At 33.5% G+C, this 16756-nt stretch overlaps 1 protein-coding gene across 1 annotated transcript in view; it reads right to left on the reverse strand.

Annotated features, from left to right (window-relative positions):
* Nucleotides 1-16756, reverse strand: part of LOC105500044 (serum response factor binding protein 1) — a 60979-nt gene that overhangs the window by 20282 nt on the left and 23941 nt on the right. The window contains exon 4 of the mRNA XM_011772943.3: nt 8259-8330. Within this exon, the coding sequence (XP_011771245.2) occupies nt 8259-8330 (72 nt within the window). The remainder of the gene's footprint in view (nt 1-8258; nt 8331-16756) is intronic.

The raw sequence follows: 16756 nt of genomic DNA on the forward strand, positions 1-16756 counted from the left end.
TATATAGTCAGAGGAGAAATTAGAAAAAAAGAATGAAAATGAATGAATTAAATTTATGAGATTTATGGAACAGCATCAAAAGAACAAATGTTTGAATTACAGGAGTTTGTGAAGGGGAAGAGAAAAACAAAGGGGTAGAATGCTTACATAAAGAAATAACATCAGAAAAAATTTCAAATGTGAGGAAAGACATAAATATCTAGGTACAGGACGGTCAAAGGTCTCCAATCAGATTCAATCCAAAGAAGACTACACTCAGGCACATAATCAAATTGTCAAAAATCAAGGACAAAGAAAGCATCTTGAAAGTAGCAAGAGAAAAGAAGCAAATAACATATAAGAGAGTTCAAATAAGACTAGCTGCAAATTTCTCAGTAAAGGCCTACCTGATAAGCCAGGAGAGAGTGGGATGATTTATTCAAAGTGTTGATGGAAAAACAAACAAACAAACAAACAAAAAACTGCCAATGAAGAATACTGTACTTGGCAAAGTTGTCTTTCAGAAAAGAAGAGAAATAAAAACTTTCTCAGACGAAAGCTGAGAGAGCTCATTACCACCAGACCTGTCTTACAAGAAGAAATGATAACGGGAGTTTTTTGAGTTGAAAGAAAAGAACACTACTTTTAACACTAAAATATATGATAAAACTCACTACTAAAATAAGTACATAGTCAAATTTAGAATCTACTAATACTCTAAATGGGGGTGTGCAAATCACTTGTATCTTTAATATAAAGATGAGAGGACAAAACTATTAAAATATTGTTAGCTACAATAGTTTGTTAAAGAATACACATGTAAATTATAACACCAAAATGCAGCGGAAGGAGGAATAAAAGTATAGACTTTTAAAATATGATCAAAGTAGCCACTAGTGAAAATCACTAAATGAGAAACACAGCAAGAGAGAAAGAAAGGAACAAAGGAGCTACAAAACAGCCAGAAAACAATTAGCAAAATGGCAGTAGTAAATCCATATGCAGAAATAATTACTTTGAATGTCAAAAGATTAAATTCTCCAATCATAACACATAGTGGCTGAATGAATTTAAAAAACAAAAAACAAACAAACAAAAAATAAGACCCAACTATATGCTGCCTATAAGAGACTTATTTTATCTGTAAGGACACATAGACTAAAAGTGAAGAAACGAAGCAAGGATATTCCATGCAAAGAGTAGGAGTAATTATACTTAGTTAAAAAAGACAAAATCAAAAACTGTATGATAAGACAAGGGTCATTATATAAACAAAGAGGTCAATTCATCAGACAGATATAACAGTTGTAAATATATAAGCACCCCGTATCAGGACCCAAATATATAAAGCAAATATTAACAGAGCTGAAGGGAGAGACAGATTGTAATACAATAATAACAGAGGATTTCAATACTCCACTTTCAGCAATGCACAGGTCATCGAGGCAGAAAATCAATAAGGAAACATCAGGCTAATAGTACACCTTAGACTGTATAGACCTAATAGACATCTACAGAACATTTCATCCAACAGCAACAGAAAACTTCTTCTCAAGAACACAAGGAACATTCTCCCAAACAGATGATATGCTGGGCCACAAAATTAGGCCCAACACATTTAAGAAAACAGAAAACATACCAGGTATCTTTTCTGACCACAATGATATAAAACTAAAAATCAGTAACAGAAGGAATTTTTGAAAAATTCACTCGTACATGAAAATTAAACAACATGTTCCTGTACAACTAATAAGTCAAAGAAGAAATTGAAGGGAAAATTAAAAAGTATCTTGAGACAAATGAAAATGCAAACACAACATACCAAAACTTACGGGACACAGCAAAAACAGTTCTAAGAGAGAAGTTCATAACAATAAATGCCTACATCAAAAAAGATCTCAAATAAATAACTTAAAGTTACACCTCAAAGAATTAGAAAAATAAGAACAAACTAAACCCAAAGTGAGCAGAAGAAAATAAATAATAAAGATTTGAGCAGAAACAGATGAAAGAGACATGAGAAAAACAAGAGAGATCAACAAAACCAGAGATGGTTTCCTGAAGATATAAAACTACAAACCTATATAGCTAGACTAAAAAAATGAGAAGACTCAAATAAATAAAATGAGAAATGAAAGAGGAAATATTACAACTGATAACCACAGAAACACCAATGATAGTGACCAAAAGAACAGAATAGAGACACCAGAAATAAATCCACGCATTTACGGCCAACTGATTTTCGTCAAAGCTTCCAAGAACATACAATAAGGAAAAGACAGTCTCTTCAATAAACAGTATTAGGACAACTGGATATCCACATGAAAAAAAAAAAAAAATTAGACCACTATGTCACACCATACACAAACCTCAACTCAAAATGGATTAAAGGCTAAAATGTAAGGCTGGAAATTATAAAACTGCTAGATGAAAACATAAAATATACGCAAACTATATATCTGGTAAGAGTCTAATATCCACAATACTAAAGGAACCCAAGAAACTCACTAGCAAATTAGCCGGGTGTGGTGGCGCATGACTGTAATCCCAGCTACACTTGCTACACCAGCACTAGAACACCAGCCTCTAGGCTGGCACCTCCCACCTTGGGAGGCTGAGGTGGGAGGATCGCTTGAATTTGGGAGGTGGAGGTGGCAGTGAGCTGAGATCCTGCCACTGCACTCCAGTGTGGGTGACACAGCGAGACCCTGTCTCAAATAAAACATAAAAATAAAAATAAACAAACAAAAAGAAACTCACTAGCAAGTAAATAACTCAATTAAAAATGGGCAAAGGACCTAAACAAACATTTCCCAAGAGGACACATTCAAATGGCCAATAGATACATAAAAAATGTTCAATATCACTAATCATTAAGGAAATGCAAATTAAAACCATAATGAGATATCACCTCTAACCCATAAGAATGGCCATTACAAAAAAGCCTGAAGATAACAAGTGATGGAGAGAATGTGGAGAAAAGGGAACCCTTGTACGTTGTTGGATGGCAATGTAAATTAATACCACCATTATGAGGAACAGTATGGAGGTTCTAAAACAAAATAAAAAATAGAACTACCATAAGATTCAGCAATCCCATTACTGGGTATGAGTATATATCCAAAGGAAAGGAAATCAGTATGCTAAAGACATATATGGCAAAAAAACAATTATTATATATTTTGACATCTCAACAAAATTAAAAACAAATATATTGTGCCATATTTTTATTTAATTAGCACTATTCTGTTCAACATGTCATTATTTTGTCTCAGTAAGACCTGAGCACAAATTTAAAACCATTTTAGGGTTAACATTTTTCTTCTCTCTTTTTTTTTTTTTTCTGAGACACAGTCTCACTCTTTCACCCATGCTGGAGTACAGTGGCATGACCACAGCTCACTATAGCCTCGACCTCCCAGGCTCATGTGATTCTCCCAATGTAGCCTCCTGAGTAGTTAAGACTACAGTTGTGTGTCACCACGCCCAGCTTATTTTTTGGATTTTTTTTTTGTAGAGATGGGGTTTCACCAAGTTGCCCAGGCTAGTCCTGAACCCCTGGGCTTAAGTGATCCACCTGTTTTGGCCTCCTTTGGGAGCAAAGCACTGGGACTACAGGCTGAGCCGCCATGCTAAGCCTTTCTTCTCTTTATGAATGAATTACATGGAATAAAAATACTGCAAAATTGCACTCATAACTTTTGTGTTGCTTTTCTGACAAGGACAGCTTTTCTTGCCATAAAATGCCTTAAAATTTAAAATGACTAATATCAATTAATTGTAGAGAAATGATGCTACATAAATGTAGCATCAGTGCTTTTTTTCTTAAGGCTGGGAAAAAACCTTAACATCATACAGTTCAAATAACTTTTTAATCTTTGGATTTTCCCTGAAAAATATTCTCAACACTTTGAGACTCTAATATTCAACAATTTCTTACATCTCTATGAGTACTATTAATAATTACTGCCATGAACTATTAATGATGCCAGTGGATTGATGATTCTTCCTTAGGTATGATGGAGAGGAAGAAAAGTAAAAACTATGCAGTATCTGTTCCAAATATCCTTTCACAATACATAATGCTAAATCTAAATCTAATCAGGACCTCAAACAAAAGTCTTTGGTAAGAATTTAGTTTCTGAAGTTGTACTATATTTAAAAATTCAAAGAGTAAGCCCATTACATGGATTCCACAGCAATCCTGAAGAAAAGTAAACATAGGAAAATCCAGTATTTGTCATAATTAATGATGAAACATCAGATTATACAGAAGAATGAATTAGAATGAAATCCAGATCAAAAGCTTGTTATGTTAATGAAACCTTCAGAAGACACAGATTTACGTTCTTGTTCAGTTAACTAGCTGATTGTACTGATCTGGACAAACTAATCTCCATGAGCTCTAGTTTCTACTTTATACAATGGGGTTGTAATTCTCTCCCGATCAAAACTCCTCCACTAGAGTTGCAAATATTAAAAATTAAATGTGATTGTATCTAACACACTTTAGTGAAAACTATAGCACTGAATATGTGTTGTATTTAATAAATAATTCAAATTTAAAGACAAATCAATCTGTAATATAAGAATGAGTATTTTCAAATCTTTTTCTTACACACATCTTATAGTTAGTTACAAGTATAAACTCTCCTTTAGAAATAAACTCTGTGGTTAAGATTATCTCTTATCTTTTCTTGTAGTGTCCTTAGCAATGTTTTTAAGATACCAAAGGATGACTTGGCTTCTTAACTGCCAGACCCAATCCCTACAGCAGCTGTTTTCATGTATTTAATATACAACACTTAGTGTGGGGTAAAATTTTTAACAAAAGGTTCTGAGAGAAATAAAAGTTTTGAAATCATGGCCCTAAATCATCTAGCATGCTGATTTGCACATAAACATCCACTGAATGAATATTTAGATACCAACCTGTTATAGCAAAATTTCCAACAGTTTGAGAGATCTTAACATTACACAAACTTTTATTCATTTTACTCAAGTAGTTATGATTAGAAACTTTTATATAATTATCATAGTATATTATAAAGTATGCTCTGATTTATTACATTTGAATTATCCCATCACTTTTTGAGAATAGTGATTCACAAAAGCAAAACTTTATGGAGGTTTAAAATAAGAGAAAAACTTAAGAGCTTGGAGGAGGGACCTTTAATGGTGATCTCACTGAAGTATTTTATTGATGAAAAACATGACATCCAGAGTCAGTGTATGTCAATTTTTTCTATTCAAGTCCCCTGAAGGCAGAAAGAATGATAATGTATCCTCTGGGAACAGACAGCTCAAGGTTACACTCTAGACAACCCAAAATTTGGTAGTCTTATAATTTATCATAAAAATTAATGCAAAATTTAGATTTCTGGTTTCTTTCCTTCTAAAATTCAGATGTTGAGACTTGTGAATTTCTGGTTCCTATCTGGAGAGTTAGAGAACCAGAAAGAGCCAAAAAAAAAAAAAAAAAAAGGATGGACAAATAGCAAATTCACATTGAACCAGTTAGACTGAACATCTTATACTCAGTTTGGAGTGAGACGAGGTGGGGCATTATATACAGAGGATCAAAGATAAGAATTATGGCAGACATTTACAAAATTAAAGAAGCTAGATGACAAAGTGCAGAAAGACAAGAACTATCAACACAGAATTCTATACTTAGTAAAAATATTTTTTAAAATAAAGGACAAACAGAAACTTTCTTGCCAAAAAATTGTAGAAACTAGACCTACTCTTCAAGATATTTTGAGTCTTCAGGAAAAACAAATACACCAGCAGAAAACCTGGATTTAAACAAGGAAATAAAGAGCAATCAAAACTGAATAAATGAAAGTAAAAAAATGATTTACTCTTATGTTTAATTATTTCTAAACTGAATGGTTCAAATGTTCAAAGCAAAAATAGGAAAATCTATTATATGCTTATAGCATATGTAAAATGTTTAACAACAATGGCACAATAGAAGGCATAAAGTAATTGGCATTTACTGTTCTTAGATCATTATACTGCATATAAAGCAGCATAAAATTATGTGAAAGCAGATTTTGGTTAATTAAAAGTGTATATTATAAACTGTAGAGTGAACACTAAAAAACAATAATAAAAATGTACATGTAATAAATAGGTCAACGGAAGAGATAAGATGCTCAATTAACTAACAGGAGATCAAAAAAAGAAGAAAAACAAAGCAAAAAGATATGAAGCAAATAGAAAACAACTGCTAACTGATAGATTTTAATCCAACCACATCAATAATCACATTGAAGAGAAATGGCCTAAAGATACCACTTAAAAGAGAGATTATCAGATTGGATAAAAAGCATGATCCAAACATATGCTATTGATTTAAAAAAAAATCACCTTAAGTACACAGACATATGCAGCTTAAAAGTAAAATGACGGAGAAAGATACTGAATGTAAACACTAACCAAAAGAAAGCTAAAGCAGTGATATAAACTTCGGACAAGATGGACTTTAGCACAATAAACATTATCGGGGTTAAGGAGGGCCATTACGTAATGATAAAGGATCAGTGCCCCAAGAGCATAAATCCTAAAAGTTTACATACCTAACATACATGTTTCAAAATGCTTAAGGCAAAGAGTGACAAGATTGAAAGATCAAATAGGCAAACTGATATTCATAGTTGGAGGTTCCAACACACCTCTTAACAAAGTAGGCAGAAAGAAACAGCAAAAATATGGATAATCTGAATACCATCAGCCAATTTGACTTAATATTTACAGATACCCCAACAGAATATATGCTGTCTTCAAGTGCACATGAAATATTTACCAAGATATGCTATATTCTGGACTATAACAAAAGTACAACATTCAAAGGAATAGAAATCACAAAATGTATGTTCACGGATCATAAAAGAACTAAATAAACAAAAAATAGCAAAAAGATACCGGAAAACCCGTTCGGAAATTAGGCAACACATTTCAAATTAAACCATGAGTCAAAGAGGGTTCAAGGGAAATTTAAAACATTTTAAACTAAGACAACAAAACAGCCTATTAAAATTTATGAAATGCAGCTAAAGTATTGCTTACAGATAAATGAATAGTATTAAATGCTTTTATTAGAAAAGGTCTAAAACCAGTAATTTAAGCTTCCACTTTAAGAAACCAGAAAAAAAAAACATAAATCAAGAAGATGGAAAGAATATAGAGTGGAACAAAAATCAATGAGTAAAAACAAACACAATATAGAAAAATCAATCAATACAAAATCTGTTCTCAAGTGGAACAACGTGGGTACAAATTATAAAAGGGAATTACTAAGGAAGAAGCAGGAGTGGAAAATCCGAAGAGCGGAAGATGTAGAAAAACATAATGATGATATCACCTAAGAGTGGTGTGTTCTTAATTACCTCATTTAATTCTTTTTGGGTTCCAGTTTCCTCATTTGTATAAAGAGGGTGAAAAAACATCTTTCAAAGGGCAAATGTACAGATTAAATGAGATATTCATAAAAAATACTTGGAAAAATAATAAAGAATCTTAGTTCTTTTTTTTTTTTTTAATTTATTTATTATTATTATACTTTAAGTTGTAGGGTACATGTGCATAACGTGCAGGTTTGTTACATATGTATACTTGTGCCATGTTGGTGTGCTGCACCCATCAACTCGTCATTTACATCAGGTATAACTCCCAATGCAATCCCTCCCCGCTCCCCCCTCCCCATGATAGGCCCCGGTGTGAGATGTTCCCCTTCCTGAGTCCAAGTGATCTCATTGTTCAGTTCCCACCTATGAGTGAGAACATGCGGTGTTTGGTTTTCTGTTCTTGTGATAGTTTGCTAAGAATGATGGTTTCCAGCTGCATCCATGTCCCTACAAAGGACACAAACTCATCCTTTTTTATGGCTGCATAGTATTCCATGGTGTATATGTGCCACATTTTCTTAATCCAATCTGTCACTGATGGACATTTGGGTTGATTCCAAGTCTTTGCTATTGTGAATAGAATCTTAGTTCTAAGTAGTATGATCAACAGACTAATTTTTATATAATGCATGAAATGTCATATTAAGTTCAACATACCTTTAAGGACCTTGAAGGTATGATATTACAGCAAAACAAAATTTATAAATTAGCATAAAAATTTTTTTTTGGTGGCAGTAATGGAGTTCATTTAGGAAAAGTAATTACAAACTAATAGCATGGCTTCTTGGTAAGTTTTCTCTTCAAGAACAAAGTAAGAAATATAAATGAGACACTTCATAAGACAAATATAATCCACTGCAGATATACCTTTTTGCAGATTTTTTCAAAGTTGATATCATCACCAAGAGCAGATTTAGTTACTATATCAGGTTTCAATTCCTGCGAAAGAATAAAACAAATTTTAGTTACGTATCTATCTTTAAATTAATCACTATTATTAAGTTCCTTTCTATGTCTTAAGAAACAATATTAAACAACATCTTAATTTTGAGAAACGAATTAACTCCCACCACAGTAAGATATTATCATGCTACTAAAATAGCCACAGCAAAATGACTTTAAGAGCAAATCTTTCTGAGAACAACATACAAGGCAAGTAAGATGCAGTATCTTCAAGGAACTCCATACAAACAACTCTAACCTTAGGATTTTATACCCAGTCAAGCAGCTCTTCAAATATCTAATGTATAGAAAAACAGTTTTGAACTGCAAGAATTCAGGAAATATTATATATATGTGCCTCTTCTGAGGAATCTTCTAGAAGCCAGCAAAAGATAACTTTGATAAAATAATTGATGTTGAGTACTGTATCTATTTGTAGAGCTATGACTAAAATAAGTGTGGGGGTATAGGAGAAAGAACAGTAGGTAGGCTTTATATGTTTTGATTAAGCAAGAAAAACTACAACTAGAAAAAGTAGAGGAGATGGGGAAAGAATAAGATTACTGACTACCATCTAGGTCGGGTAAACAGGAGTTGAAGAATACTGTTCAAAATGAACAGAGTAGAAAATAAAAGATACATAAGAAAATGGAAAAGTATAGGCAATATGAGATATAAATACATCATCCATGGAAAGAAAATACAGACTTTTCTAAATACCAAAATAATTTTTAAAAAATCTTTGACAAAGAAGACACATTAAGTAGAGAAATAAACGGTAAATACAACATAGAATATTCAGTAATTAGAATATAAAATATGACAGAGTTGAAAGGAAACATCAGGAATATAACGGATTGTGAATTAGTATAATGTACCTATTAGAAGAAAAATATTGTCAAACTGAATCACAAAGCAAAACCTAACTCTATACTGTATATAATAAAGACAAAGAACACAGTATTTAAAAAGGTTCAAAGATATAGCAGGCAAACAGGAAAAATTAGAAAGCAGGTGCTGAGACTGTGTTTCAGACAAAGCTGAGGCAAAGAAAACAAAATTAAGACAGAAGATAACATTTATGACTATGCGTCAAATAAAACACAACTATTACATAAAGCAGAAACTTCACGAAATAAAGGAAATAGAAATACTATTTATTAGCTCAAGACTCTGACACACAACTTCCAGTCAAGAAAGAAAATAGGGAAATAAAATTACAAGACCTTAAAAACAATTGTATCTTCTTCTCAAGTACACATGGAATATTGATAAAAATTATCATTAAGTCAAAGAAAGTATAGCAACAGTAAGCTCCATCAAGTAAAATACTATAAGCAACATTATCTGATCACAATGAAAAAGTAGAAATGAAAGAAAATCAACTAATCAACAAAGGAAAAATTTTAAAAGGCCTTTCCATCTGGAATTAAAACAATAAATAAATAAAACCACCTCAACTAAACAAGTCTTGAGAAAGGGGAAATATAAACAGATACGTCAGAATTTGTAACAACAAGAAAATACTACGTACCAAAATTTACGAAAAGCATTTAAAGTGGTTATTAGCCTTAAAACAACTGCATTGGTAAATAAAAGTAATGAAAGTAAGTGAATTAAATTACTCAACTAAAAGTAACCGAAATTACCTCTGTCAATTCCTCATTTAACAAGTGAAAAGTAAGACTCAAATCATGTGATTTGTCCAAGGTCCTATAACTAGGTGGTAGAAAGACTGATCTTAACTAGTATCTTTATTAGATCATCATCTTTCTGGTCTACTGCCTCTATGATAAATTTAAAAAATCTCTACCATGTTTAAAAGCATTCACGAAAAACTAACAAAAAACGAGTTTATATTTCACGGTTTGTGGTGATGTCATATGATCCTTTAACCAAGACCATCAGAATCTTCTAGGTATGAGAAACACAGGTTTTAAAATGAAGCATGATTTATATGAGCTAAGTGTTATTATAACCCTTTCAGCAGAAGAGAATATATACATATGTTTTTTAATAAATGTGAGGCACTGAGCAACCCAAGTGAGTAATTTTGGCAACTTTTGTGGTCTTTCAGAAATATTTCAGGGAGAATGATGCAAAGGTTCAAAATAAACAAAATATATTTAAAAGACATACAGAAAGTGAAGTTGATATGAATTTACTCAGGTTGGGTATATTTAAAGAAATACGTTTGCCACTAAGGCTGTTAATTTGTTGGAAGTAATTATTAGCAATACCCAATGTCAAGATTTGAAAGCTAACAAGTTAGTCAAATACATACTGTATGACAGATGTTGGTAGAAGACACAAGGCTCCTGGGTCAGAGACAAACGGCAGTTTATTACTCATAGCAATAGCAGGAGCCAGAGTATCAAAATTTTTAAAAAGCTCATTCACTGTTTTACTTTTTTTTCCCCAGAAACCCAAAGCCTCAGATACGTGGTAGATATTAGACTTAAGACATTAAAAAATCCATGTAATAAAAACTACAGGGAGTCGTTTAGGAATACAATACCCCTAAAATGGGCTAATAAGTGGAAAACATATTATTTGATTGAGAAAGGGAAAACCATTTGTAGCTCTAGTAGCATGATACACAAACACAAAGCATGATTACAATAACCTCTACTTTTAGAACCTAAGTAGTGATTAATTACACACCGTGTGCTAGGCTGAATAGCTCCTGGAAGACGTCCATGTCCTAATCCCCAGAGCCTATGAATACATTATTTCACATGGCAGAAAGGACTTTGCTGATGTAATTAAGAATTTTTAAGATGGGGTTATTATCCTGGATTATCCAGGTAAGTCAAATGTAATCACAATCTTCCTTACAAGAGGGTAGCAGAAAGGTCAAAGAGAAGGAGATGCAGAGAAAACAAACAAACAAACAAAAACATAAGTGTGGGAAATGGGGGAGGTGGAGGGGGAAGAGAGAGAGGGAAGAGAAGATGCTATGCTGCTTGCCTTGAAGATGGAGAAAGACGCCATGAGTCAGGGAATGCAGGTGGCCTATAGAAGCTGAAAAGGCAGGAAAATTTCTCCCCTAGAGACTACAAAGAGAATATAGCCCCACTGAAAGCCTACAGAAATAATACAGCCCTGTTACCGTTAGGACTTCTAACCTTCAGCACTGTACGACAATACATTTGTGTTGTTTTATGCCACTAAATTTGTCATAATTTGATACAGAGGCACTAGGAAATTAAGGTATTTTCTATCTCCTACCAATCTTTGTATTATAAAATAATTCATTATACCGTATTATTTGGACAAACACTATATGCAATAAATAATAATTAAATATTTACCTTAAAACTAAGCAAAATATAGATGTATTTGGATGGCTTAAACTTTTTGTCTTATACCATTTATACTTCAGTATTTTGGATCAACTCGTTTATTACCTTAGTTTTAAATACAGCTCTTTGTGTCATTAAAAGGGAATACTATCTCCTAAAACATGGTTCACATAAAATGTAAAAATTGTGTTTAGCAAATATGGATGGATAGGAAAGCTGTGCTACAACTGGAATTGTCAGGTACTCTTTTAAGTAAACAATGAGAAACTAAGACTTTTTTAAGACACACAAAACTGCAATAAATGATATATTATGAAGTTATTCTTATTCAGAAGAAATCAGGTACTGACTTTCAGAGTAAGACTCCTTTTGATGTACTATTTACAATTGCACAGATAGCACCTTAAATATTAGTGTTCCTACTAAAAGATTAGAGAAAATTTCACACATAGCTTTTCTGAATCCTCCTAAGAGTCTGCTGTGAAGTCTGCTTGGGAAGTTCATACTAAATTGTGAGGACTAGCAAATTATTTCTCTAACTGCTCTGAAACCTAGATTTACATATATTTTAACTCAGAATATCCATTTTTTAAGGGAGAATTTTAAAAAACTTTTTTTTTTTTTTTTTAATCACTGTAGGACTGAATTTAACAGTGTCAATAATACATTATAATTTGGTCACAAAATACTTATGTTTTAAGAACATATAAATTACTTATCAAATTGATTATGGAAGCCAGTCATAGCAAAACTCAGTAGAATCTAGAAGATCAGTAATTAAAACTGGAGGAGACATGAAGAATTGAGTTTTCAAGATCTGAAGTAATTAATTCTTTACAAAGAATGCCTGGGAAGATGGACAACGTCCCTGGATTTGAGGCTGGGGTCCCTTACCTGACAATACATCAACTCTCTTCATTATAAATTGTTTTCTACACGTGCACTGGAAAGCAAGTAAGCCCTAATTTGGCAAAAAAGTAGCAAACTCTGAAAGACAAATGGTATGTAGAGGCTTAGGCACTAAAGAATCACTACAGCTTTCTGGCTAACTATTCAGAAGTGTACATATATTCTAACCAGCTTGCTGAGAACAATTCTGCTTCAAGTGAGAACATGGTTGGGCAATAAGACATGTAGTCAAAAAAAAAAATGCATTGAGGACATACATAAAACAAACAACTTATGCTTATAATAACCTTTGTTCTCCATATTCTTGACATAAAAATGGAATGAAGAGCCTAGAGTGTAAGTTCTTCAAGGGTAAGAATGGTGTCTTATTCGCTTTGACTGTCAGACTCAAGCACAATGACACATGTTGAACAGAACTGGACCAGTGTAGAAACATTTTAAATGTCTATTTCCTTTTTTCCCCAACTTTCATTTTAGATATAAGGGTACATGTACAGATTTGTTACATGGGAATATTGTGTGATGCTGAGGTTTGGAGTGCAGATCCCGTTCGTGCTGGGAGTGAGGACAGTACCCCATTGGTAGTTTTTAAACCCAGCTTTCTCCCCACTGTGTAGTCCACAGTGTCTATTGTTCCCATATTTAAGCCAATGGGTACTCAATGATTAGCTCCCACTTATAAGTGAGAACATGCAGTATTTGCTTTTCTCTTCCTCTGTTAATTTGCTTAAGAATACAGCCTGCAGCTCCATTCATGTTGCTGCAAAGGACACAATTTCCCCCCCCCCCTTTTTTTTTTTAATGGCTGCACAGTATTCCATAGTATATATGGACCATTTTCTTTATTCAATCTACCACTGATGGGCACCTGCACTGATTCCATGTCTTTGCTATTGTAAGTAGTGCAGCTGTGAACATAGATGTCCATGTGTCTTTGGTAGAATGACTTACTTTTTTTGGGTATACACCCAGTAGTGGTATTCCTGGGTTGAATGGCAGCTCCGTTTTAAGTCTATTTCTTAGTGAGAAAAAAAAAATCAGTTAAGTCTCTTATTAGCAAAAAGTCAAATCCAAGATTTGCCAAAAAATTTTCAGTTGCCAATCTAGGCTTTTTCTTTAGAGAAACAAAGTTGAAAGAGAGCAACTACTAGGGGAAAAAAAAAAAAATCAGCCAAGAGGACTACTAGAGTGTTGCAAAGAAGAGTACTTACTGCTCATTTCTACATTACTCTGGTTTTACTTATAATGGGAGAAGGTAAAGCACTACTTAAAGACTCACTGAAATATACAGATTTATAATTGTGAATGGTTGAGAAACTACATTAGGTAACAAGCCAGGCAGATCCCAGATACAACCTTGTTCTTTCTGAGGAAAGGTTTCATGCCAAATGGAAAACTAAGATCCATTTCCAGACCCAGTAATAGACATTTTAGACAGAAGTTATATACCTATTCCAAGGACATTTTATATGTACTCAGCGTTTAAAGATCACCTAGTCCCTCAAGCACCACACTTAATCCTGGTTAATAGCACTTAAAATTGTGAAAGAAACTAGTTTGTGCTTATATGATACTGTTACACCATGTTCTTCCTAGTGCATATTGTTAATGCTAAGTAAGATGATTAACCAGACAGCATCACTTAGCTTTCCTTCATCTAAAACTAATTCCAGGCAGGGTGCAGTGGCTCACACCTGCAACCCCAGCACTTTGGGAGGCCGAGGTGGGCGGATCATGAGGTCAGGAGATCGAGACCATCGTGGACAACATGGTGAAACCCTGTCTCTACTAAAAAAAAAACAAACAAACAAAAATTAGCTGGGTGTGGCAGCAGGTGCCTGTAATCCCAGCTACTCAGGAGACTGAGGCAGGAGAATCGCTTGAACCCGGGAGGCGGAGGTTGCAGTGAGCCGAGATCATGCCACTGCAACCCAGCCTGGCGACAGAGCTATACTCCGTCTCAAACAAACAAGCAAACAAACAAATTCCAATGTCTTTTTTTTTTTTTTTTCAGATAAATATAGTTCTCTTGAATTTAGATTTTTCTCTAAATTGAATATAACTGCAAATACTCTTCTGCTTTTTGGCTATATTCTGTTGTCAGTGATGATCAATTAAAAATTGTTTTAATTCCTTCCTAATTATGTTAAACTAATATTATTCATGTTTTCAACATTAAAGACATCATCCCCTAATAACCAGATCCATCAGAATTATTCTAGTTCTCTTATTCCACACAGTGCTAGATGTCACTTTTTGCTTTTACATAAAATATCAAACTAAGTCAAAATTAGGTAATCCCAATTTTGGTTATTTGGCTACAACCTTGTCTTTCTTCTTTCCAGGGACTTTGTTTGAACAATCTAATATAGTGACTCATAACCGTATAAGCAGTGTAGTGTTGCCTCTGGTTAAGTAGGGAAAGTAAACATTTGTAACCAAACTATTCTGTATTGTGCTGTGGGAAAGGAGATTGGGTAAATACAAAAAGCAACTTGGAGGCAATAATCATGTTGACATTTTTAATTTCAAGAGAATCTTATCAGAGTCAGGCTTTTAACTTAATAAAATACAAAACACATTTGTATTTTCCAAAGTGTGATCAAAATTGGAATAGTATATTTAGGTTATAAGGGATTAATCCCCAATACAAAAAATTAGAAGGTGCCAAGAAAAGTCTGAGTTCTAGATTTTTGGTCTATTTGAAAATGAGTCATTTCTCTGAAATAAAGAATCTGAAATAACTTGTGAGAGAGTGAGAGACATCAAAATCTTCATACTTTTCTATAGTTGAGAATTTCATTATGATTACCTTTCAGTGACAACAAAAACTTTATTTCCTAAATACTGTTCTGCTTTTTACATACAGTTCTAGATGAAACTTCAATAAAGTTATACTCTATCATCATATTGCCAATAGACTTTTTTTCCCAAAGAAAATATCACTACCTTCTTCTTACACCTATTCCTTTGTTCTCTATGGAAACAAATTGCATCTCAATCTTCTGCCGCTAGGATTAGACAGCTCAGTGTCATGAGATATTGGGAGTCCCTTTACTATGCTTCTGTTATGCTCCTATCACCGTTTCTGCTTTCTCTTTGGTACTGTCAGTTGTATCTGTTCCCTCCATTGTATTACCATTATCCCACTCCTAGGTTCAAGACTTCTTTATGGATTGTGTGGATTATAATAGCCTAATTGTTCTTCCAGACTCCAGGATGAGTAACTCCAAGGGCCATTACATCACCATCCGGAATACAGAATGAAGTCAAACTTTCAGTTTGGTATTTAAATCTTTTCAGTACTTGGTCTCAATGTATCTTTCTGATCTAACTGCTCTAATTTTATAACACACTTCCATGTTTAACATTCAATTCTACATAGAATCACCTGACTAAATTTTCTACCTCAATATCTTTGTAATATTTTTGCTTTTTAAAATTTTGTCTTTAGAATGCCTTCTAACTGGCTACCTAACTTTCTCACTACCTTTCCTTCCAATCAAAAACTATCCATGTGTTGGGTTTTGGTTTTTAAATACCACTAACAATGAAGCAGGACTTCTTAGAGAAATGGCTGATTACAGATATGAGGCAGAAAAAGTATAAACCCTGTGATAATTTCTTATGCCGGAAAAGGACAAAAGGAGTTCAAATTAGGGTCTCAAACAAGTTATGTAGGCTGGCTTAAAGGGGCTACCACTGGCTAAATTTGGGTGTCAAAAAGCATACTGACAGCAATGAATCACAACCACATTGATCATATATTTGTTGTTCAGACTACAGCCCATTTGAGAATAAAATAAGGCACATGGTGAATGAACACCAAGACAATCCCAGGGAAATCTGGTTATATGATCACCCTAATTATAACACTTGTCAACACTTGCCATCTCCAAATGCTCTTTATTTTCTCTCCAACTCACTTCATTGGCTTTTATCCCAGTTACATCAATCCCATTATTTTAAGCCCGTGATGATCTCCAAGCTGCTAAATCTAATGAATAAGTCTCAGTACTCCTCTTACTCAACATATCAGCAGCACTGTCCCTTTCTTGGCCTATCAATTGTTGTTAATTCTTCCTTTCTTCTTGATACTCTATCTTCATTTGACTTACGTCAGACCCATATTCTTGGTTAATTTTTCTTTGTCTCCTTTGCTAGTTCTTTCTCTTCTCTCTAACTTAAGAATGGACCAGGACTCTGTCC

Source organism: Macaca nemestrina, chromosome 6 (assembly GCF_043159975.1).
Source record: "Macaca nemestrina isolate mMacNem1 chromosome 6, mMacNem.hap1, whole genome shotgun sequence".
NCBI classification, from domain to species: Eukaryota; Metazoa; Chordata; class Mammalia; order Primates; family Cercopithecidae; genus Macaca; species Macaca nemestrina.